Raw genomic sequence first — 24040 nt, forward strand, 5'->3', positions numbered from 1 at the left:
CCCGGGCGGGGAAGGGTGGGGGGCTTGCAGGGGTGCCCGGGTCGGGGGCTGCAGGTGGGAGTGAGCAAATGTGCTGTCTCGCCACCTCGGGACAGGTGGTAGGGCCTCTGACGCAGAGTGGTCCTTCCTGCTGTTCACAGCTCAGTTCACCGTGGGCTGACCATAGGCAGGTGACAGTCCCCTTTCTGGCCTTGGTTTCCCTGTCTGTAAATTGGGGATAATAAGCTCAAGAGCTGTCCCTGCCAGAACCCAGTGGACAGAAATCCAGCAGCCGCTATGGGAAGCGACCCGCCCAGCCTGCCCCGCCCTGCCCGGGGAAGCAGGCCTTCTGCTTGAGGGGGACTGGGCGCACGCTGGGCCTCTGGTCTGCGCAGTCTGCCCGGGGTCTGTGAGTGCTTGTGAGTGGGCTTCTCCGGTCTCCAGGTAGGCTGGGTGCCCCCGGCCAGGTGGAGCCCAGGGAGGCAAATAGGCTGGGGGCTGGCCTGGCCCCGGGTGGCACGGCCCAGGTGCTGGAGCAGCCTCACACTGTGGTCTCATGTGTGTGTTCCCTGGACAGCAACACTGTGGCTGCGGGGTACAGCCCTGACCCCCGCATGCCTTGCCCCCTGTGTTCTACCCACGACCCCTCCCCACTCCCTTCTCCCCGCCTCCGCCTCCGCCTCTGCCTCATCCTCAGCCTGTCTTAGCTCTGCACGGAAGCAGAGCGGGGGTTCCCGAGTCCTTGGGGCCATGATCCCCAGCGCACCCGAGTACCCCAGGAATGCACGGGGCTCAGAGGAGGAAGACTGGGAGCCTGGCCTGTAGCCACTGCCGTGAGGGGAGGACGGACTTCCTGCTCCCTGGCAGGGCCCCTGCTGGTGGCTGGTGGCCAGCTCTGGGTTTGGGATGAGGGCTGGGTCATCTCTGGCCCCACGATGCCCTCCCACTCAGGACCAGGCTCTTGGGAGGGGGTTGTGGTCAGCATGGGCCACTCCAGCTCTGGCTGGCCTGGGAACTTCGTGGAGGCCCCTCCTCCGGCCACCTCCCTGCTCCTGGCTGGGCCCTTCGTGAGTTGGGTCTGCTTGCTGCTGGCGTGTGTTTTGTGTGTGCCTGTGTGGGGACTGTGTGCACGTGTGAGTGTGTGTGTGTGGATACGAATGTGTGTGCATGTCTTACATGTGTGTGCCTGTGTGTGCATGTGTTGCACGTGTGTGTGTGCACGTGTGTGCATGGATATGTGTAGCTGCTTTGTGCTGTGGTCTGGATGTTTTTTGTGTCTACCCCAGATTCTCGTTGAAATCCTAACCCCCAAGGCAATGATGTTAGGAGGCGGGGCTTCTGGGAGATGGCGAGTTCGTGAGGCTGCAGCTCTCCTGAGTGGGATCAGTGTCCTTCTACAAGCGGCTCCAGGGAGGTCCCTTGCCCCTTCCACCATGTGAGGACCCGAGATGGTGCCATCTGTGAACCGGGAAGTGAGTCCTCTCCGGACGTGGAACAAGTTGGTGCCTTGATTTTGAACTTGCAGCCTCCAGGTATGAATGTGAGCTCTGGGCTCACTGCCTGTGGGGAGCCCTGCCTCACAAGGAGGGTCCCTCTGCATCTGCCATGCATGGCTGTTTCAATCAAAGCTGCTGTCTAACACCACCGGCTCGACCTTGAGTTCCTCCCTGGGCAAAGCCAAGAGACCTCCTGGACTGAGCCAGTTTTCGTGCCTGCCTGCCTGCCCTGGCTCATTGGCCAGGGACCCCACCCCGCCATGTCCAGGCCTTGGTGATACAGGACAGAGGTGCCCGTGCAGGTTGTGCCTGTGGCTGGGTCCCCAGGGAGAAGGTGGCACCCCCAGGCCAGCAGCCTCCTACCCTGAACTCCAGGCAACATCGTCGGCCCCCTGGCAGTGCACCCGCACCGTGGGCAGAGAAGGAGGGAAGGCTGGGAGAGGAGGAGGTTGAATGTCGCTGGAGGTTGGCGTCCTTCTGCAGCTGTGGGTTTGTGTGCCCCTTCGTTCATTGATGCAACCATCCAAGACCCATTTCCTGGCCGCCCACCAGGCCCTGTCCAGGCTCTGGGCACATGGATGGCCAAGAACGTGACTCACACATTTACGGGGCTTTTGGCTGTGAGAATCGGGCACACAGAGGGCACTGTCTGAGTCTCAGTTTACTTGTCCCTTGCAGGGCTGATGAGGGTGAAAGGGGTTCCTCTCCTGGTACCACTCACCTGTTCATTCATTCAGCCAATGTCTGTTGAATCCTGATCAGCCAGGAGCTGGGGGGTGTGATGGACACCCAGGCACCGGCGTCCGGGCTCACAGGAAGCATCGCAGAATGAGGCAGCAAGCCCTCAACACGCTGCTGGCAAACCGTGGCCAGGTTTCAGCGTGGGGGCTGCTCCATCGCCCCATTATACAGCTGAGGAATGAGGCCCCAAGTGTGTGTGTGGCCTCCCAGCCCTGGCAGCCACCCCCACCTGCACCTGAGGGGCTGGGGCTGCTGGGCCTGGGGTGAGGGACCAAGAGGGCTCTTCATGGCCCCCTACACCTGCTTCCTAGGCCAGATGGGGGCACAATGCCCCACCCCAGGGGTGAGGCAGCCTTTTATCTCTGAGCTGGGAGGGGTGGGAGATAAGCTTCAAAGGCATCTCGCTGTAAAACGCACCTTTAAAAGCTGGCCCTGCTGCCTGGTATTTGTGTTACTGGAGCGATAGATAAAGGGTGGGGTGGCCAGTGCAGTGGCCAGGTCAGGCCAGCCCTGCAGCCCTGGCCGCCAGATAAATGGGTCACCTATTAGCACGGCCCTGCAGGAATGGGGCTGCCTTCTGTGACGACCAGGGCCCATCCCCACCCTCCCTGCAGACAAGCCCTTGCTGGCCCGGCTGGGGGGCATCCTGATGGCGGGTGCTGTGTGCCCATGGGGCCAGGCTGCGCTGGGCAGGAGGGGTGCAGATGTGGGCCCTGCCTTGGGCACTTGGGAGGGCGGAGGCTTTCTTGGTGGGGGGAAGGATGAAGCCCCCCCGTCTTCTCTCCACATGGTCTCACTGCTAGTCACCCTATTTTATGTTCTCATGATTTTTATTTGTATAGCTTCATGGGGTTTAAGTACGAGGATGCTGCATTGAGATGTTGTACTGTGTGAAGTCAGGGCCTTCTGTGCATTGGTCAAGGGTGCAATGCACATGGCACCCCTGAGCAGCCACCCATCCTCCCTTCCCTCCACCCTGCGAGGCCCTGTTGTCCGTCTGTCCATACTCTGCTCCATGAGCACACGTGACTTAGCTCCCCCTTGTGAGTGAGAACCTGCAGTATTTGTCTTTCTGTGTCCGAGTTGTTTCACTTAAGATAACGTAGGCACCCTCTTTTAAGAATTACTTTTTGCTAATACAAGAACTGCAAGGATGCCCCCCGCCCCCTCCTGCGAAGCACTAAACATGACAAATAAGACCAAAGTCTCCTTTTATTGTCGCGTCTCATCCCCTCCCCAGGTGAGCCGCTGCTTGGGGTGAGCATGCTTCCTGCTGGATGCTTCTCTATGTAAGCACCTGCCTGAGTGTCAGCCCTCTTAAGGTGAACCGCTCCGTGTCATTCGTACATTCACAAGTTTGTGCCCCCATCATCGTGATCTGATTCCAAAACATTTTCACCACCTCCAAGAAAGCCTTGTACCTGGCAGCAGTCACTGTCTCTATGGATTTGCTTATTCTGGACATTTCATAAAAATAGAATCAAACAGCATTTGGCTCTTCATGTCTGGCCTGTTTCTCTGAGCACGATATTTCAAAGATTCAGCTGGGTCTCACTCCTGTTCCTGGCTGAATAATATTCCAGTGCACGGCTGGACCACAGTCATCAACTGACGGACACTTGGTGGTCTCACATTTCCACTGGTGTGAATGGTCCTGCTGTGAACATGCGTGTGCGAGATTTTGGTTGAACACTTGTCCTCAATCCTCTTGGGTGTGTATCTAGGAGTGCAATTGATGGGGCTTATGGTAACCCTAAGTTTAACTTTCTTTTACTTTTTTGAGACAGAGTTTCGCTCTTGTTGCCCAGGCTGGAGTGCAGTGGCACGATCTCGGCTTATTGCAACCTCTGCCTCCAGGATTCAAGTGATTCTCCTGTCTCAGGCTCCGGAGTAGCTAAGACTACAGGCATGCGCTACCACGCCCAGCTAATTTTTGTATTTTTAGTAGAGACGGCGTTTCACCATATTAGTCAGGCTGGTCTTGAACTCCTGACCTCAGGTAATCTACCCGCCTTGGCCTCCTAAAGTGTTGGGATTACAGGTGTGAGCCACCGCGCCCAGCCAATGTAGTATTTTTAAGAAGTCTACATTAATGGGAAAAATTCACAATGAACCAAATATCCAAGTTTTATATAAAGACAGGATTAGGGTGAGGCAGGCGAGTCCCTTACTCTTGGGGCTGTGAGAGTGTGGGGTGGAATCGGCTCCAGGGTCCCAAGCTGTGGCTGGAGCATGGGCCTGGTAGGGAGACCTGGGCATGGTGCCCATCTCCGGCCTCTGTCCTGTAAGGGTTTGCCTATGCCTCTGCCTCATCAGATTGCTCTAAAGATAGGACACAGTGGCACACGGGGCCCAGGCTGGGGTGAGTTGGCCCCTCCCTGAGACCTTCATCTGCCACCGAGGTGAGGACAGCCATCAGCCTCCTCAGAGCCTTAGGGTCTGATCCCTCCTGGACCGGCCCACAGATCCCCACCGGACTGGAGTCCCCTGTGGCTGCTCCCCTCCCTCTCCCAGCCAGCTCTTGGGCATCCAAGCACCCCTCTGCAGGGAAGCCCTCCATGACTGTAGGTAGGTCAGGCCTTTTCCCAACAGGCCTGTAAGATACAAGTCTTGGGTAGAAACTGTGTATTGGCTCAGGGGTCTTCAGGGTGCTACCTCCTTGAGACGGGAAGGGTTTGCCCGTTCATTGCTGTCTTGGCCCCTGGCATATGGTGGTACTTCATAAACATTTTTTCCTTTCCTTTTCTCTGAGGCAGAGTCTTGCTCTGTTGCTCAGGCTAAAGTGCAGTGGCAAGACCATAGCTTGCTGCAGCCTTGAACCCCTGGGCTCAAGTTATCTTCCTACCTCAGCCTCCTGAGTAGCTGGGACCATAGGTACACGCCACCACGCTTGGCTAAATTTTAAAAAATGTTTTGCAGAGATGGGGGTCTCTGTTTTCTGCCCAAGCTGATCTTGAACTCCTGGGCTCAAGCGATCCGCCCGCCTCGGCCTCCCAAAGTGCTGGGATTACAGGTGTGAGCCACCGTGCCTGGCCCTGGTGGGTTGTGTCTTACCCAGAAAACTCAAGTGCTAAGAGGCAAAGCCTAAAGGTTCCTCTGGGCTGAGACGGGATGGGCCCTGCTCGGTGAGAACTGGGGAGTGGTTTAGGGGAGGGCTGTGTTTCCTAAAGAGCCGACAGAAGCCTTTTACTCTGGCTAAACTATTTGTTCCTATACCTTTGTTAAATATTATGAAAATGAGGGAACCTGTGGAATGGGGACCCTGTGTGTGGAACTGGGGGGCTGGCTGGGAGGGGTCTTCCCAGGCCAAGTCCTGGTTGGGCTCTTGCCTGGGATGTGTGGGGTGGAGGCTCCGGGGAGGGGGCAGAGGTGCCTGGGGGCGAACCAGCGGGTACCCCGGGCCATTTTGACCTCTGACCTCAGCTTCCTTTTTGAGACAGTGGGGCTGCCTTGGTGCCTCTCTCCTGGAGGGTGTGGGGTTAAATGAGAGGGGCTCTGTGCCAGGGGCCCAGGGCTGTGCCACTCACTGAGGGTCCTAGCGACACTCCTGAGATGGTTCTTATTTTGTCACCATTTTCCAGGGCAGTGCCAGCCTTGGCAGACGGGCCGGACAGAGGAGGGATGATGGCTCAGGCTGGCAGGGGCTGCCACGGGGCAGCGATGGCCACCTCGAGCCTGGCCAGTGCTTCTGGACTTCCTCTCTGCTGACTTTGTCCCCTGGCTAGAAACAGTTGTGGCGGCGCTTCCAGACCGGGCGTCTGCACGGAGTGGCCTCAGCTTCCTTGAGCTGTGGGAATTTAACGAGAGTAAAATGGGACCATAAATCTCTGTCGGTCGGGATAACTTGATCCGTGATTCTGGAGGGCAGGCCAGAGCGGGGACAAGGAGGTGTCTGTGATGGGAGCGATCCCCGGACTGAGCTGGGCTGTCTGCTGGCATGTCACAGATAATAAAACCGCGTCGTCCTGCAGCACACGGAGACTGTGTCAGATCGAGATGTCGTAACCTGTGCCTTGTGGCCAGGAGCCTGGTGTCGGGGAGGCACGGTCCATACATCACAGATCCTGCGCACATCATAAAGATACATTAATGGTCTATGTGTCTTTAAAGAAATACTAATATTGTTGTTTTATGAGAAACTAGAGTTGAAAATATTAAAAGTCAGAATTTTATGGCCTAAAAGAAAGTTAAATGATGAGGATGTGGGAAGGGAGACTGAAGTATCCGTCACCGCCCGAGCCAGAGTCCTGGATGGGGACATGGCGGGGGAGGGGCCGCCCGGCTTTGATGAACTTGGCCAGCTCTGGCAGCCTCTGTGTGAACCTTCGGCTCAGTTAGACGCTTCCTCCTTGGGAAGGGTTTGGAAAGCCGAGATAGAGGACGAGGGCATTGGGGTTGTCCAAACAGTTGCAGGGCTCGGCAGTGGGGCACATGGCAGGAACAGAGCCTCCAGGAAGCCCGGGCCCTCCTGTTTTGGGGCATGATCAGGGAGCGTGGATGGGGACACCCACAGGACTCGGTCTCACCCAAGCCCTTTCCAGAAGGAAATCCTCCTGGCTTGCCACATGCTCCTTGTCAGATGGCAATTTCCTCTGGTGCAGGTTTAAATTTTTATGCGACAGATCGTCTTGAATGACCCTTGGGAAAGGAGCAAGTGAAGGGGCAGTGGAGGGCACTGTGGATGGCACCGTGGATGGCACCGTGGATGCCTGGGGTGTCAGGGGCAAGGTCCTGGCCTGAGCCATGCAACCACATGTGGGGCCGAGTCCCCCAGACCCAGGGACCAGCTCCTTCCACCCTGGAATCTGCGTGCAGCAGGCGCTGATAAGCGTCTGTGGACGAGGGATGGATCGACCTGGGTGAATGCGCCTGTGGGTGAGGGATGGACTGATCCCTTTTCTTCGCTGGCTGTGCCCCTTACCCACGGCTGTGCTCTGTGCTGGAGTCAGTGGGGAATTCGGGGTCTGAGGGCTCTTTGCAGCTCTCTCTTGCCCCATTGTGCCTGCGTGAGGACCCCTGGGACACGGGCACACCCAGGGCGAGGATCTGCCAAGGCTTTGCTCAGGGTTTAAGATGCTTATTACTAAGGTGAGATTTCCATGAAACAAAATCACTCATTTTAAGGGAGTCAGTTCAGGGGTGTTTAGTGCATTCACTCTGTCATGAGCCAGCACCTTGATCTAGTTCCAAAACATTTTCCTGCCCCCAAAAGGAGACCCTGTGCCCATTAGCAGGTCCTCCCCATCCCTCCCTCAGCCCTGGCGACACTGCCCTGCTTCTGTCCCCGGATTTGCCAGCTGGGTGTTTCGTGTCACTGTATCCACGCCACGTGCAGTCTCTTGTGCGTGGCTTCTTTTCCTGAGCACTGTGCTTTTGAGATTCACCTCCATGGTAGCTTGCACCTGTGCTTCGCTCCTGTTAAGGTCTGGGCTGCACGGACGGACTGCAGTGATCTGCTCATCCGCTGATGGGCGTCTGGGTGGCCTCCATTTTCGGCTGGGAAGAGGCTGCTGTGGGTGTCCAGGCACACTCCTGCCTTCGGCTCTTTTAGGTATTTTGCTCAGGATTTGAGACACGTTTTCTCTCCCTCAGAGGAGCGCCTGTTGAAGAATCATGACCTCTATTGAGCATTTACCTGGTCACGGACATTTTGCTGAAGAATTCACAAGTTCATATAAGGACACGCTTCATCTCAAGTGTCCAGTTCAATGAGTTCTGACAGATACGGACAGTCTTGTGACTCCAGATCTCAATGTAGGACGTTCTGGTCACCACGGGCTCCTGGATGCCTCTTCCTAGTGAGTTTCACCCCATGCCCTGCTTTCTATTGCAGGAGATTAATTCTCTTCTAGGATTTTGTATAAATGGAACCACACTGAGGCAGGAGGTGGGACTTGACCCTAGAGACAGGGCTGAAACTCTGGACCAGATTGAAGACTGGCTGAGACAGGGAAGAGGCATCTCTCCATAAGATACCCACCAGTGCCAGGCCAGTTTACCATTGCCACGGCGACACTTGGGAGTTACTCCCCCTTTCCATGGTGATGACTCGGAAGTACCACTCTTTTTCTAAAAATTCAGAATGCAGGTATGAATATGAGTGCAGCACTGCCTCCGAGCAGCTGCTCTGGGCTCGCTGCCTGTGGGGGAGTCCTACCTCACAAGGAGGGGTCCCTCTGCTGCTGCTGTGCACGGCCACTTCAATCAAAGCTGCTAACGCCACCAGCTCACCCTTGAGTTCTTTCCTGGGCGAAGCCAAGAACCCTTGTGGGCTAAGCCCCAATTCTGGGGCTCACCTGCCCTGCGTTGGTGCTCTGTGTGGCTCTGATGTCTGCCAGAACAATGGACTGGAGGCCTGTGTGTGTGGCACGTGTGCCTTGTGTGGGTGGCACTCTGCTCACCCATTCACCTGCAATGGCCGTCTGGGTCATTTGCACTTTTTGGTGATTGTGAACGGAGCTGCGATAAACATCCGTGTACCGGTTTTCCAGGAACCCAGGCGCGGATGGCCAGGCCCTGTGATAAGCATCTGTGTAACTTTACAGGAAACTGCCCATCTGCTTCCCACGGTGGCCATGCCCTTTCATTCCTGCCAGGGCACAGGAGCGTTCCAGTTGCTCCACGTCTTTTCCAACACTTGGTATTGTCTGCCTTTTTAATTTTAGCATTTCTTGTTGGTATTTGTCGCAATTTAAAGATCAGAAAATGGAGGCTCAGAGAGGTGAAGTGAACTGTCCAGGCTGCACAGTGGGGAGGGCAGGGTCAGAACCTGCCCATGACCTTTGGACTGTGACCCCACCTCTCAGACAGAGCTGGTCTGTGCTGGCCCCTGAGGCCCCAAACTGACCGCAAAGGCCTTCACTTGACACCACAGCCCCATGCCCCAGTGCCCCCTAAAGCCCTCAGTGGCCCCCCTGCCTCCAGCCCATTCCTGCCCTTCTCCTCCCCACTCCAGCCATGCTGGTGCCTTCCTCTCCCCAGGGCCTTTGCACAGCTGCTCCTGCTGCCCCTCTCCCCTGGTTTTATCCTTCCCATGAGCCGGGAACAGCTCCCCTTGGCCAGCATGTGCCCTCAGCATTCATGCAGAGTGATGCATTTGAAATGACAGCAAGTGGCAGTTGATACCTTTCTGTCCTGAAAAGCGAGACCCAGGAGGGCAGAGACCAGGCCTGTCCTGTTGGCCCTGGGGGCTGTGCCTGGCAGCTGGTTGTTGATTTGGGCAGCACGAGTGTGGCTGGGAACACCCTGCCGAGCCTCACCCCGTCTAGAGATGGGAGGAAGCCAGGGGTCCACCTCCAGAAAAAGGCGCTGGAGGAATTATTAGTGGACACTTCAGCCTTGAGGAGAAGCAAGATAACCAGGACAGCATTTCCACCCTAAGACTGGGGCTTCGGGGGGACATCCTGGGAGAGACCCCTCTGAAATTTCAATAGTGCCCCCGAAGGGTAGACAGGGACCCCACCTCAACTATGGGCACTGGGAGTCTCGAGGTAGCCTGGATGGTTCCCTGGCCTCCCCAAGGCCGTGGGAGGAAGGCCCTGGAGCAGGGGTCGGCCGTCTGCTACTGGGGACCAGGCAGGTCACTGCGCTCTGGGGGACACTGCCTGGGCTGAGGCTGAGGTCTGTGTCAGGGACACTGCCTGGGCTGACGCTGAGGTCTGTGTCGGGGACACTGCCTGGGCTGACGCTGAGGTCTGTGTCGGGGACACTGCCTGGGCTGAGGCTGAGGTCTGTGTCGGGGACACTGCCTGGGCTGACGCTGAGGTCTGTGTCGGGGACACTGCCTGGGCTGACGCTGAGGTCTGTGTCGGGGACACTGCCTGGGCTGACGCTGAGGTCTGTGTGGTCCGTTACAGTCCACGTTGCTTTCCTCAACGCGCACAGTTACATAAACGATGATAACACTTCATAAACATTTTTCTAACATGTGCAATGTTTGACATGAATTTCAGCTATTTTAAAATGAATAAACAATTGTCAATGTCCTGGCCGACAGGGAGCAGAAGCCACAGTGCTTTATGGAAGATGAAAGGCAGGAGAAAGGTCTCTTCTTTAGAGAAGAGGAAGGGAAAGAGACCCATCCTGTCCCTCTGACGGCAGGGCCTTCGGAGAGCAGCCCTGGGCTCGGGCTGTGGGCGGAAGGGCCAGTGGAGTCCAGAGGTGAGTGCCCCTTCCCGTAGCCACCGACTGCCCGGGGCTCAGCGGGCAGGCAGGGAGATGCCTCAGGACTCACGGGTGAGGGGTGTTGGGCGGGGGCCATATGGGCTTGTGAGCATTGCAAGCTGCCGGGTCCTGGCCAGCTGCCCGCCTCAGAGCCACAGCTGGCGCCGGGGAGCTGGCAGCTGAGTGCCATCCTTCCAAAGACGTGGTGCTCCAGGGCACATGGCCCATGACCACCACCGGGGTGTGGAGACACCTGAATGGAGTCCTCACTGCCGGCCCGGCCTGCGCTGCCTGCTCTCGGCCTCCCTGTGTGTCGCGTGATGTTGTGTGCCAGGGTTGGGCGGTGGCTGTGTGAGGCCTGTGAGGACACACGCAAATGGGAGAGGGAGTGTGCATGGTGTCAGCATGGGGCAGTGGTGCGGAGTGACTGGGTCAGGGGACCCCCACACCGGACAGCCCTTCTGGGGCAGCAGTGGTGCAGGAGGGCTGCCGGGAGCTGGCAGAGTGTGGCTGGGGACAGCAGGGTCTTGGTGGAAAGGCCCCAGTTCTCTTGTGCAGAGAGAGAGGCCACCGCTGTCACCGGCTCTAGGGGGTCCTCATGAGGGCCCGGCCCCACCCTTCTGGGATCAGGTGGGGGTGTGGCCAGATTCCATTGGAAAATGAGGGTAATTCCACAGGAAAAGCCTGGCCTGGGTGGATTCGAGAGGTGGCGCTTCCTCGGCCTCTCCTGTTACCCTCTCTTGGCGCCACAATGCTGAAAGGCACGCAGAGCCCAGGGTGTTGGTGAAGCACCGATGTTTACCTGTGCTGTGCTGACAACGGCACACTCAGCTTTCAGCGTGACTCCCTCCCTACCCCAGGCTCACCGCTAGGGAGACGGTGGTTTATCCTTCTATAGAGGAAGATACTGAGGGTCTGAGAGGCACAGAGCAGGGAGGTCAGTCGTGTCACAGGAAGATATGCTGAAGTTCTAAGCCCTGGCACCTGGGAGTGGTCCCTTGATCCCCAGTGACCTCGTGTGGGCATAAGAGCTTTGGAGATGTGGTCAAGTTGAGATGAAGTCATCTCAACTTGTGTTGAGACCCACATGGCGGCGTCCTCACAGGAAGCTCACGTGATTGTGGACCCACAGGGAGCGCCTTGGAGAGGAGGCGCAGCCCGGAGTGAGGACGCCCAAGGCTCGCCAGAAGCAAAAAGAGTCTGTAGCAGGGTACCGTGTGCTCCCAGCAGCCCACACTTAAACATGCATCCCAGCATCTCACAACACCCCTGGAGCCTGTATTGGGGTGCATTCATGGCCTGGCCCACACCTTGATATTGGGGTCCTGGCCTCCATAGCTGGGAGAATGAATTTCTGTTGTAAGCTGCTCATTTTGTGGAGGCCTAGGAACCTGAAACCATCCAGAAAGGCACTCTATAGACATTCGTGAGAGAATGAGGAAGTGCGAAATCCTTCAGTGTGCTGTCTGCGTTCACCAGCCAGGACTCAGGGCTCCAGGTGAACCTCACAGCCTGGTGCTTCCCAAGTCTTGTTTTGAGGCTCAGTGCTGAGCCCACATGCACCCTGAGGCTGGGCTTTGGGCTTCTCGCTCCTCATGTCTGGCTCATGAGTTGTTCTCCAGGCCTTTCCTTGCTGGGGTCCACTCCACCTTCCCAGGCCGGTAACTTCCAAGCTATGGGTTTGCCCAGCTCACCCTGACCTGCTCTCTCTCTCCCTCCCTGCAGGGTGGGATGCCGCTCCTGCTCCGCATCACCTTGCCCTGCCTGCTCCTCCTACCAGCTCTTCCCAGGGTGGCCTCCAAGCAGGTGTTCAGCCAGAATGTGGCTAAGTGGTGTGTGCAGCTGTATCCACCAGCAGGGCCTGGCTTGAGGACCCAGAACCCTGGTCCCACACCTGTGAGCTGGAACACCTGCACAGCAGTGCCACATGCTACTGGGGCTGAGGGTGCAGACACTGTCAGGCTCCCCCCAGGTCCTTGGACCCCTGTTACTGGGTTGAGGCACACATGTCTCCACAGCTGTGTGCACTCCAAGCAGCCTACCCCTAAGTGCACCCCAGCAGCCCACACCTGTGCCCTGAGCAGCCCACACCTGTGTCTCCCCTGAGCAGCCCACACCTGTGCCCTGAGCAGCTCACACCTGTGCCCTGAGCAGCCCACACCTGTGTCTCCCCTGAGCAGCCCACACCTGTGTCTCCAGCAGCTCACACCTGTGTCTCCAGCAGCTCACACCTGTGTCTCCAGCAGCCTACACCTGTGCCCTGAGCAGCCCACACCTGTGTCCTGAGCAGCTCACACCTGTGCCCTGAGCAGCCCACACCTGTGTCTCCCCTGAGCAGCCCACACCTGTGTCTCCCCTGAGCAGCCCACACCTGTGTCTCCCCTGAGCATCCCACACCTGTGTCTCCAGCAGCTCACACCTGTGTCTCCAGCAGCCCACACCTGTGTCCTGAGCAGCCCACACCTGTGCCCTGAGCAGCTCACACCTGTGTCTCCAGCAGCCCACACCTGTGCCCTGAGCAGCTCACACCTGTGTCCTGAGCAGCCCACACCTGTGTCTCCCCTGAGCAGCCCACACCTGTGCACTGAGCAGCCCACACCTGTGTCCTGAGCAGCCCACACCTGTGCCCTGAGCAGCTCACACCTGTGTCTCCAGCAGCCCACACCTGTGCCCTGAGCAGCTCACACCTGTGTCCTGAGCAGCCCACACCTGTGTCTCCCCTGAGCAGCCCACACCTGTGCACTGAGCAGCCCACACCTGTGCCCTGAGCAGCCCACACCTGTGTCTCCCCTGAGCAGCCCACACCTGTGCACTGAGCAGCCCACACCTGTGTCCTGAGCAGCCCACACCAGTGTCTCCCCTGAGCAGCCCACACCTGTGTCTCCCTTGAACAGCCCACACCTGTGCACTGAGCAGCCCACACCTGTGTCTCCCCTGAACAGCCCACACCTGTGCACTGAGCAGCCCACACCTGTGTCTCCCCTGAACAGCCCACACCTGTGCACTGAGCAGCCCACACCTGTGTCCTGAGCAGCCCACACCAGTGTCTCCCCTGAGCAGCCCACACCTGTGTCTCCCCTGAGCAGCCCACACCTGTGTCTCCCCTGAGCAGCCCACACCTGTGCACTGAGCAGCCCACACCAGTGTCTCCAGCAGCCCACACCTGTGCCCTGAGCAGCCCACACCTGTGTCTCCAGCAGCCACCACCCGTCACTTCTGAGAATTGCTCTAGGAAACCAGAGCCACCTTACCAGGAAGGGCCTGGGAGTTTGTGTCTTCTCATCAGCCCCCCAGGCAGCCCATAACCAATGGCTGAGCAGTGTTGGGGTAACACTCGGCCCCTGCCTCTGAATGGGAGAACCTCTGTGGTGCAATTCATGCTCCAGGGCTCCTCGCTGGAGCAGACTGAGGCTGGACGCCTCCAGGACCCCATTCTTTCTCAGCCCTCCCTACCCTGCCCTGCCTGCCTACCCCGCCCTTCCTCCCTCACCTTTCTCCTGAATGCAGCCTCAGTGTGTCACCAGATGCTTCGTCTTAGGCTCTGCTTCTGGAGAACCCAACCCAGCAAGACAGAGTTCCCAACCTGGGTAGACACCACTGTGATGGATGAGTGTGCGTTCATTGTGACGTTCCTGGAGTTGTGATTGCTTTTTAGTTCCATGCGTTTCCCCAGTCAACAGAGGCTGAGCGCTCAGTGCCTGCCCTGTGGGGTCGTCTCCTAGAGCAGCAGCCACATTCTGGAACAGCCTGGCTTTCCTGCTGGGAAATGGGGTGTCCAGGGGTGTGGACTTTGCCTGGTTGGGGACAGGATCTGCCTTGAGGCAATGGCTGGTTGCTGACTGAGGGGTGTCCATGTCACCCTGAGGGTTGGGTTCCTCACCAGGGCCCAGAATGTTCTTTTTACAGAATTGACCACTCCTTTGGTACCCACCCAGGTCTTAGGTAATCCCTCTGGCTCAGGACACCCGTTCCAGCTCCAGATCTCAGTCCAGAGGGAGATACTGTCAAGGGGATGATGCGGGTGTGGCTGGCCCCCCACCTGTGGTGATGCCGGGGCCCAGGAGGAGGGAATGGGGTTACCTCTAGGGGACAAGGGGGACTTGTGTGTCTTTAAGCAATTTTAAGGATGAGTTTTTTTGGTGTGTGTTTTTAATATTTTGCAAATGATTTTTATAAGTAGCTCTCTGGGAGGGAAGCCATGGAGGATGGGAAAGGGCCCAGACTGAGGCTCCTCCAAAGATACTGGGTGTCACTGCAGAGCCAGTCCCTGGGAGACGCCAGGTGGAGGATCTGGGGTGGGGCTGGGGGCACAGTGGGAGGCCTCATGGTTTGCAGCGAGCAGAGGCAGAGGGTCCCACCTACCTGACCTGAGCCCTGCTGTCTGTGCTTGGCTGGGTGTCACTGACTGGTTTGCAAAGTTCCACGCCATGTTGGCCAAGGTCGGGGTCAGCTCAGAGTGCACAGGAGAACCTGGGCTCATAGCAGAGTTCCCAGGCAGAGCCGGAGCGCTCGCCCCAGCACAGCGGGCTTTGCATCTGCTGGGCGCTTGTTCTGTTGGGATGCGCCTAGGACCCCTGGAGAGTGCCTGGCCCAGGTGTCTGGAGCTGAAGGGGCAACTCTGGGTGCTCCACTCAGCTCTGCCCTATAGAGGGGCTGGCAGCCTTAGGGGTGTCCTGCAGGCTTCGGGGGCTTCGGAGGCTCCTGCAGTCCGTGTCTGAAGGGCTGTTTGACGCTCCTTCCCAGCTTGCTCCCCACACAAGGGCCCAGTGACCTGCCCTCTGCTCCCAGGGTCACCAGCGTCCAGCCTGGTGTGCTGCCCCATCCACAGCATATAGCCCAGGCCCCTCCTCTCCTCCAGCTATTCTTCCTCTCACACCTTTGGGGATCCCCTTCCTTAACCCCCCCCTTGCTGGAGACTCCCCTAGGCCATTGCTCCTGCATACCCTGGCTGGGTCTTAGCTGGGCCTAGGAAAAGAGAGCGCACGCCTCTTCTTCCTTGGGGGCAGGGGTGGGTAGAGCCTTCCCAGCGAGGGCAAGGGCGAGGGCGGTGAAGACACAGAAAACCCTGCCAGGTGCCTTGTGACCCTGAGAGGAGGGGGCGTACCCTGGAGGACTGGGTGCACGGAGACCTCCCTGTGAGGCAGCCTACAGGCCAGCCTGGGCCTTCCTCCTCCCTCCACAGAGGATGCCTCCTGAACACCGACGGGCTGTGAGGACTCCACATGCGTCTCCCTGAGCCACTGCAGCTCCCCGCGGGGCCGGCACCGATGTAAACCCATTTTGAGGGCAAGCACATGGATTCTCAGAGAAGCTGAATCACTCGCTCCAGGGCATGCGGCCACTGGGGCTGAGAGCCAGGGGTGAGTCCAGGCCAGTCTGCTCATGGTCAGCCCTGGGTGATGGTCAGTCAGGGTCAGGGTCGGTCGGGGTCACAGCCAGCCAAGGTCATAGTCAGGGTCATGGCCAGCCAGGATCAGGGTTGGTTGGGGTCACGGTCAGTCAGGGTCTTGGTCAGGGTCATGGTCAGCTGGCTGGGGTTGAAGCAAGACTTTCAGGTTCTCTCTGGTGTGCTGCAGGCCCCCAGGTGGGTTAGGAAGCCCCACCGTGGCAGAGAGACGTCCCTGGACCCTGGGGTCCAATGCGCTTGCCGTGCAGGTTGAGGAACCGATGCCCGGAGCAGAGATGACTCTGCCTCTCACCAAGTCCACACTGTGCTGTCGTAGTGGGGCTGGTGGGGCCTTGGTAATGCTGGGGCCCCCCATGCCCTGCGGATTCCTGCATTTGTGGGGGCCAGAGGGGAAAGTGGGGCTAGTAGAACAGCTTGGACACAAGGACACTGCCCAGGAATAACCACATGTCTACTGTGGAAGATTTTAAATCCTGGGAAATAAATACACACCACCAATGAAGAAACAGTCACCCACAGCCGGCCACCCCCAGTTACACTACTACTATTTCCATTATATGTTTCCATGTGTATACATTTGTCTATGTATCTATGTGTCTATCTGCCAATCATCTATCTATTGTTACGGTTAGAGTTATTTTCTTTTTCCTCCTTTTACAAAAATGGGGGGGTCATCTTGAGCTTCTCCATAAACTGCTTTCTTCACTTTCACAATATTTCATGGGTGCATTCTCTCATTTTTGAATTTCACGCTATCATTTTTAAAGCTGCCTAAAGTCGCATGGGATCAATGAGCTGCTCTGGTTGGGCACTGGGCTGTTTTCCCTTTTATCTGGGGGTCTCATAAACAACCCGGAATGAACATCTTCGTATGGACATCTCTAGGCACATCTCATCCGAGGTTATGTCTTGGGAATGCTCCCCAGAAGTCGAACCTGTGGGGGCTATGCCACATCCATTTCTTTCTTCTTAAATGAGACCTTGACTCCCTGGTGATGCTGTGCCCATTTCTAAGGCTGTTTACACACCAACATTTGCCCTGCGGGAGTCCTCCCCTCGACCCCCGTAGCAGACCCGAGATGATCTATTTCTACACATTCTCACCAATGCGGGCATCACATCTTTTTCAACTTTGCCAATTGCTGGGTAAAACAGTATCTTATTTTAATTTGGGTTTCTTTTCTTTTTTGAGACAGAGTTTTGCTCTTGTTGCCCAGGCTGGAGTGCAGTGGTGCAGTCTCTGCTCACTACAACCTCCGCCTCCCGGGTTCAAGCGATTCTCCTGCCTCAGCCTCCCGAGTAGCTGGGATTACAGGCATGCGCCACCACGCCCAGCTAATTTATATTATTAGTAGAGACAGGGTTTCTCCATGTTGGTCAGGCTGGTCGCAAATTCCTGACCTCAGGTGATCTGCCCACCTCAGCCTCCCAAAGTATTAGGATTACAGGTGTGAACCATGGCACCCAGCCCTTAATTTGGGTTTCTTAGATTACTTGTGAAGCCGACAACTTGTCATATTTATCAGTCACTTATATTTCTTTTTGGGTGAACTGCCTTCACATTGTCTGGTGTCTTTTTTCATGATGAGGTTTTCATCTTTTTCTTATTGATTTCTAAGAGCTCTTTATATTTTAAGGCTAATAATACTTTATCATATATGTTGCAAATGTTGTAGACCATTGATGTTTTCCTTCTCATTTGTTTGTAGTGTTGTGGACATGAGGGTAAACCTGGATGTAGACATGCCTGTCAATCTTCCCTTCCTCTGACCTCCAAACTGACCCTGGGACTCATGCTGGGGCAAGCTGGGAGTCCTTTGGGATTCCACATTGAGGCCAGTTCTTGAACAGTGCAGAGAAATCTGAGTGGGACATTGCTGGTCAACTCAAGGCAGGGCTGGGGCCCAGGGATGAACAGAGGTGGTGCCGGGTGTACAGCAGGTGTTTACACCATCCTTGTTGAATTAAAACACAGCTGGTAGGTGACCAGGAAGGGAGGCTAAAAAGGAAGAGCAATGAGGGAGGTGAGGAGCAATGAGGGAGGTGAGGAGCAATGGCCCATGACCACAGGGCTCAGGCTGGGGCGGCTGGGGGCTCAGCCCTGCCTGGGCATGGATCTCAATGTCCAATCTCACCATCTCGACTCAGCATTCTTTTTCCATCTGGTGAACTCCTACACATCCCTCAGAACCCTGAGTGCTTGCTTGTCCCTATTCTTGCAGTGCTTCACCTGTGCAGGCCCCTACTGGAGTGGCCCCACTCAGTGATGAAACCGTTGCTCATAGCTGGGTGGTCCTGGGATGCCTCATCTGTGCAGCGGGGAAGGGGATGAACCAGCCCCTTCATCTCAGGGTTGGGATGAGGATTCAGGAGCTAACCGTGCAAAGGGCTTGGTGCCTCAGGGGGATCGGAGAAGCCACTCCCATACCTGCCAGCCACCATTCCCCAGGCTGGGCCTCGTCCCCCATGCCTGGGGCAGGAGAAGGAGGGTGGAGGAAGGGAGCAGCCTGGCCAGCTTCTGGGGCTGTAGGGCTGGGGCTGATCAGTAGACCCGTCACTCAGAGTTTGATATTACTCATGGCTGTAAAAGTGATCCCCAGCATGGCTCGGGGGTTTCAGAGAGAATGTCCCACTAAGTGTAGCCCCTTCTCCAGCCTCTTGGCAACTGTGGCTGCTGGCACTGAGGAAGGAAGCTTGGGGTCATCCCGGGCCACATGTGCCCATCCTGCTGTCTACAGCTGTAGCTGCGGCCACACGTGCACACCACCGTGCCCAGATCATTCTTTTGTATTTTTTTGTAGAGATGGGGTTCTGCCACGTTGCCCAGGCTGCTCTTGAACGCCTGAGCTCAAGCAATCCGTCTGCCTCGGCCTCCCAAAGTGCTGTGGTTACAGGCATGAGCCACGGTGCCTGGGCTCCTAAACTGATTTTTAATGACACGAGTAATACAGGAACACATTCTCCTTCTAAATAGAATTCTAATAGCGGGGGCCCTCGAGCCGCGGCATCATCCCAGCACCCCCAGCCTCACCGCGAGGGCCCTCGAGCCGCGGCATCATCCCAGCACCCCCAGCCTCACCGCGAGGGCCCTCGAGCTGTGGCATCATCCCAGCGCCCCCAGCTTCACCGCGAGGTGGCTGAGGTTCCCAGCAGGACATCTGTCCTTCCGGCCTGAGAGTCCGCTGTTGGGTGCCGGTCTCACCTGGCAGCAGGTTTCTCTATGGAGCAGTGAGACAGGGGGTTTCCTCAGCAGATCACCCAGAAACGGGGCTCTGCCATGGAGCCCCCGGACTGATGGGCTTGGGGGGCTTTCATTCTCCGCAGTGACAGGCAGGGCCGCGGGATCCTGCTCCACGCCTCTTCTACTCACGCCTTACGCTGAGCTGCCCAGGACACTCCCAGGGCTGTTTTACCCACACGAGGCACAGAGAAGGTAGCGGCCTGCTCAAGGCCACACAGCAAGGCTGTTAGAGCTGCTGCTTGAGCCAGCGTGGCCTGGCCTGGGCTCCAAACGGCCTACACCTGCCCTTCCCTGAGGACGGTGTTAGATGTAGGCATGTGACTCACCCATCCAGGTCTCACCTCCTGGTGTTTGGAGGACCCTAGGTGGGGTGGGGCCCGGGGGCCTGTGTTCACACTGCCCAGCAGCAGGGGAGGCACACAGTGGGCTCTGGACTGTGGGCACTTGCCAGCTATACTTGGGGACAGAGTGGGTCCTTCTCGGCACCCTCCGTCATGTATTCACACACGGTTCATTCGCTCGTTCACACGCTGCCTCCTCTGCCCAGCATGTGCCATTTGCTCAGCTCAGCGTGGGCGGCAGAGGGGCACAGGTGGTGAGGGCAGGGCGGCAGAGGAGCACAGGTGGTGAGGGCAGGGCGGCAGAGGGGCACAGGTGGTGAGGGCAGGGCGGGGGCCCGGGGCCACAGGTGGTGAGGGCAGGGCGGGGGCGGCAGAGGGGCCACAAGTGGTGAGGGCAGGGCGGGGGCCCGGGGCCACAGGTGGTGAGGGCAGGGCAGGGGCCCGGGGCCTGCTCTCCAGAGCCACACAAACCTGGCCAGACGGCTCCTGACTGGGGCCTCCCAGGGCACATCCTCCTGTCCCTCCTTCTCTGTGCTCGCTGCCAACCACCACCCAAAGCAGCAGCCCCAGGGCCCCCTCTTATCAGCAGCCTCCCCCAGGCCTGGCCGCAGCATTCTCCCTGGAAAACCTGAGTCTCCACTCCCTGCTGCTGGCTCCCACCAGGCCCCTTCCTCACCAGGGGCATCAGCAGACGCCTCCGCCTGGCAGCAGACACTGGCACGACCCTCACCCCGCCTGGGTGGCCAAGCTGCTCTGGGGAGCTGGCTGGAAGACTACGTGGAAACCCCACCCCATCTATCACTGAGCCGGGGTCTGCCTGTGGGCCTGGGGGCTCTGACGGGGAAGGCTCAGCTTCTCTGCATGCTGACTCAGCCCTTCATCTGTGGGGCTGGAACGACAGCCACAGGGGGGTGGCTGGCCAGGGTTGAGATGGGGAGCAAAGCCCCTGTCCCCATTCCCTATCGGTTTCATGGAGGAGACTGAGGGTGTGGTGTCCCAGACCCTCCCCTCCCCTCCTCCTGTCCCCTGGGGAGGTCACCAGGGGCAGCGTCCTGCCCCTGCACCCAGCTCTCTGTTCCCACCCATACCTTGGAGCCATGTGCAGCCTCCTGCCCACCCATGAAGATGTAGCCGTGGCCTCAACCCAGCCCTGGTCACCGCACATTTGTCCGTGTGGTCGTTCATTCGTATAGCAACTACGAATAATCCTCTATAGCCTGGCGTGCCCTCGCCTGTGGGCGTGGAAATGGGGAATCAGGGTCCCGTGGAGCCATCTCCTCCAGCTCAGTGGCCCCAAGTCAGGCTGGCTGGTCCCTGCTGAGCTGTGGGGCCAGCGTAAAGCTCACGTGGACTGTGAAGACCTGGGACAAACGGAAGAACCACTCGCCACGTGTTATGCTGATAACGTGCTGAGCTGATGACATTTCCGACGCGCTGGGTTAGCGTACATCGTTAAAATAATCTGTTTCTGTTTCCTTTTCTTAGCACGGCCACTAGCACGTTTGAAGTCACATACAGGGTAGCGCCGGCCTGGACAGAGGTGGACATCTGACAAGCAGGCCAATGAGGATGACATCTCGGACGGTAGTCACGGCTACGACGAAAGTCAGTGCCCCACCTTGCCCAGCCGCAGGGTGGACCCTAAGCGGCTCGCCCCACCCAGCCCGTCCTGCCTGCTCTGTCCCTCCCAACCCTGCAATGGGCAGATTTCTGGGGGGTAGTCTCTGACCCACTGTGGCCCAGGTACAGAACCCCACCTTCAAGTCTCTGGGCCTCAGTTTTCTCATCTGTGTGTTGGGGACAAAGACGCCGCCCGGCCATCTCACCAGGCTGCCGAGCAGCGCGGAAGAGCTCTGGCTGTGAGGTCAGAGGCCCTTTGTTTGAAAGGTCCAGGCCCATAGGGGTGCATGGGTTGTGGTCTTGGGTGATATTAGAAAAGCTAAGTCCTCTCTCCTGGGCAGATGACACCAGAGGGAGGGTGGGAAGGTGGTGGAGAGGCCGGTGGCCTGGTGTGGGCTGTCATAGCAAAGTGCCGCAGACCAGGTGGCCAAAACAGTGGAAATCCGTTGTCACTGGGCTGTGCGGGTGAAGGAGCCACGTGGAGGTGTGCAGGAGGTGGAACACTTAGGACCCTTTCCCGTGGGCAGAGACCCAGTGCCCGGGGAGGCCTGGCTGGGTCGTACCCCCAGGCTCACCCTGGCTCAGGACACCGGCACCCAGAATCCTTGGGCCACTCCGAGCCCAGAGGCACCCAGGCCCTCCTTGAGCTACATGCAGCTTTAAAACACACATGTCCTTTGACCTCCTCCCACCCAGGGGGTTTCTGTGCTCTCTCCCCTTGAATCTGGCGGCCTCCACCCCGCCCCGACCCCACACAAATGAATGAGCGTCCCCAGCCTTCTCAGCCCTGAGCACCATCGCGGATGGCATTGCGGGCGCTTCTCCACCGTCTGCGTCAGCCCCTGACAGACGGTCCCAGTGGGACTGTGTCCCTATTACCTGTGTGTCCCCATCCCCTGAGTGGACCCGGCCGACTCAGTGCCATGTGTACGATGGGTGAAGGATGAATTTGAGAAACATTTCAGATACATTACACTTGACGCCATGTTAGCTCCACTTTCACCTTTTTTGGTTCTTAATATTCCAGAAGCCCCAGTAAGATAGAAAAGTCTTGGGCCCCGGGTCTGGGGAGGCACCCAGAGCCCTTCACGGTTTCTTGTCTGTCCTCGGAGAGGCGCTGAGCTCCGGGGGCGCATCCAGCTCCCAGTGAATTCTGGCGGCCACTGAGGAAGCTTCTGCTGAGAGAATTAGGGAAAGGACCCCCCCAGGAGGGTCTTTGCTGGAGCAGAGGCCCCGCATCACCACCTGCTGCCCATCCATCCTGGCCAGCGGCTCCCATACCCACTCCTGCCGCTGGGGGCTGACTGTGGCCCCAACCCTTTTTTCCATGGAAGCTGCCCTTTGGTTTATGGTTGCTTCTTGTTTCTGGAACCTTTGTACCAGGATCCCTGCCCCTGTGTGTGGCAGAAGTCTCCAAGGTCATTCACCCTGGCCATGCTGCCTGGGGCTCCGGGACCGGCCACTCTTTCCTGACCATGTGGCTGTTCTTCACCATCCTGCCTGGCGGCTTGTCCCGCGGGCTGGCAGGGTCTTCAGGATAAGGCTGTGGCCCCCTGGGGTAGTTCCTCAGGCCATGGGGCGGACGCTCAGCAGGCGAGAGCTGTGAGCTGGATGGTGTGGACCTGACTGTGAGCAGCCACTCTCTGGGCGGGCAGACATTCCAGGGTGCTGGGCTGTAGCTTCTCCCTCATCACTAGCGGAGGGCGGCCTGCGGCGGAGGGTCCGGCCTGTGTGGGCTGGGCCCTGCAGTCCCCATGGCTTCCCAGGCAGCCCCCAACCTCACTCTGGGTGAGACACTGGGGACTGTGCCGAGGGGGCAGGCGGCCTCTAAGTGCACAAGGTGATGTGCCCCCCCACTTCCAATGTCCCAGGAGGGCGGAGTGTGCCCGCCTTGTGCTGGGCAGCAGTATGCAGGGGTGGCCGTGCAGGGCCAGGCAGGCACCAGGTGGACAGTCCTGCAGCGGAACAGGACGCCCCTGCCCGTGAACATGTACTCCCTCTTCGTCCCAGGACCCCCTCCATCCTCCTCCCAGGAGCCCCTCTATTGCCCTTCCAGGTCCCCCCACCCCTCCCAGAACCCCCTCCCTTTCCCTCCCAGGATGCCCTTATCCCTCCCAGGCCCTCTTCCTTCCTCCCCCAGGTCCCCTCCCAGAACCCCTTCCCTCCCCACCAGGCCTCCCTCTACCTCCTAGCACACCCTCCCTCCCCTCCTCTCACCTCCGTCAGACCAACGTCCTGGAGATAGGAATAGCCACCATCCCCTGACTCTGAGGAGACGGCTCCCCATGACCATCGTGGTGGGGGGTCAAGGGGACAGAGTGCCTTGGCAAGGACCTGGAGACCCCTCGGGTCAGCCCTGAGCCCAGCTGACCTAGAGCAGCCACCAAGGGAGCTGAAGCCAATGCCTTCCCCCAGGTCAGACGGGGTCCCGCTCCGAGCCTCAGCTGTGGCTCTTCAGCACCCCAGGCCCACCTGCTCCCCACCCCAGCCCCTCCTCCACCTGGGGGAGGCCTGGTGGGGCCCAGGCCTGTGGGGTCCTATTTGGCCGGTGCCATCTTGGCATCATCCCCCAACACACGGTGGAATCAGGGGTCACCCCTGGGCCATGGGGGCCTGGGTGGTGACATTCTGATCAGAGCAGGTGGAGGGAGTGCAGGCTGTCCTAGGCCCCCCACCCCGCCCGGGCCTCACAGCCTCCTGAAGGATGAGCGCATGCATCTGGGGAGGGTGGGCCTTTGTGAGGGGAGAGAGAAGGAGAGAGGGAGAGAGGGAGAGAGAGGGAGAGAGGGAGGGAAACACAGAGGGAGGGAAAAGGAGGGCGAGAGAGACAGAGAGGCAGGGAGGGGGGAGGGAGAGAGGGAGGGAGGATGACAGGAAGGGAGAGAAGGAGGAGAGGGAAAGAGAGGGAAAGAGAGAGGGAGGGGGAAGAAGAGGGAAAGTGGGGAGGGAGAGAGAGGGAGAGGAAGAGAGAGGGGGAGAGGAGGGAGAGAGAGAGGGAGGGATGGAGAAGAGAGAGGGAGAGGGAGAGAGAAGGAGGGAAAGGGGGAGGGAG

General features: G+C 58.3%; 1 protein-coding gene and 1 long non-coding RNA gene across 2 annotated transcripts; one reads left to right on the forward strand and one right to left on the reverse strand.

The window, feature by feature from the left end:
• Positions 1 to 1975: 1975 nt before the first annotated feature.
• On the reverse strand, positions 1976 to 11288 carry LOC101058161 (uncharacterized). Its single transcript, XM_003953794.3, has 2 exons — positions 11182 to 11288; positions 1976 to 6280 (listed from the first exon to the last, which is right to left on the reverse strand). Exon 2 carries the CDS (start codon positions 6270 to 6272, stop codon positions 5784 to 5786), a length of 489 nt encoding a protein of 162 aa, XP_003953843.2. The 5' UTR covers positions 6273 to 6280; positions 11182 to 11288; the 3' UTR covers positions 1976 to 5783.
• LOC107970081 (uncharacterized) lies at positions 7752 to 23747 on the forward strand. The gene is made up of 4 exons (XR_001712344.3): positions 7752 to 8014; positions 10213 to 10376; positions 15562 to 15739; positions 20854 to 23747. It is a non-coding gene; the product is annotated as an uncharacterized LOC107970081 (long non-coding RNA).
• The last annotated feature ends 293 nt before the right edge of the window (positions 23748 to 24040 follow it).

The sequence above is a fragment of the Pan troglodytes genome, chromosome 21 (genome assembly GCF_028858775.2).
Source record: "Pan troglodytes isolate AG18354 chromosome 21, NHGRI_mPanTro3-v2.0_pri, whole genome shotgun sequence".
In the NCBI taxonomy this organism is placed as follows: Eukaryota; Metazoa; Chordata; class Mammalia; order Primates; family Hominidae; genus Pan; species Pan troglodytes.

Bases quoted from the DNA above. Each gene is read 5' to 3' on its own strand.
- LOC101058161 (XM_003953794.3), bottom strand. From the start codon at position 6,272: ATGTATGGACCGTGCCTCCCCGACACCAGGCTCCTGGCCACAAGGCAC.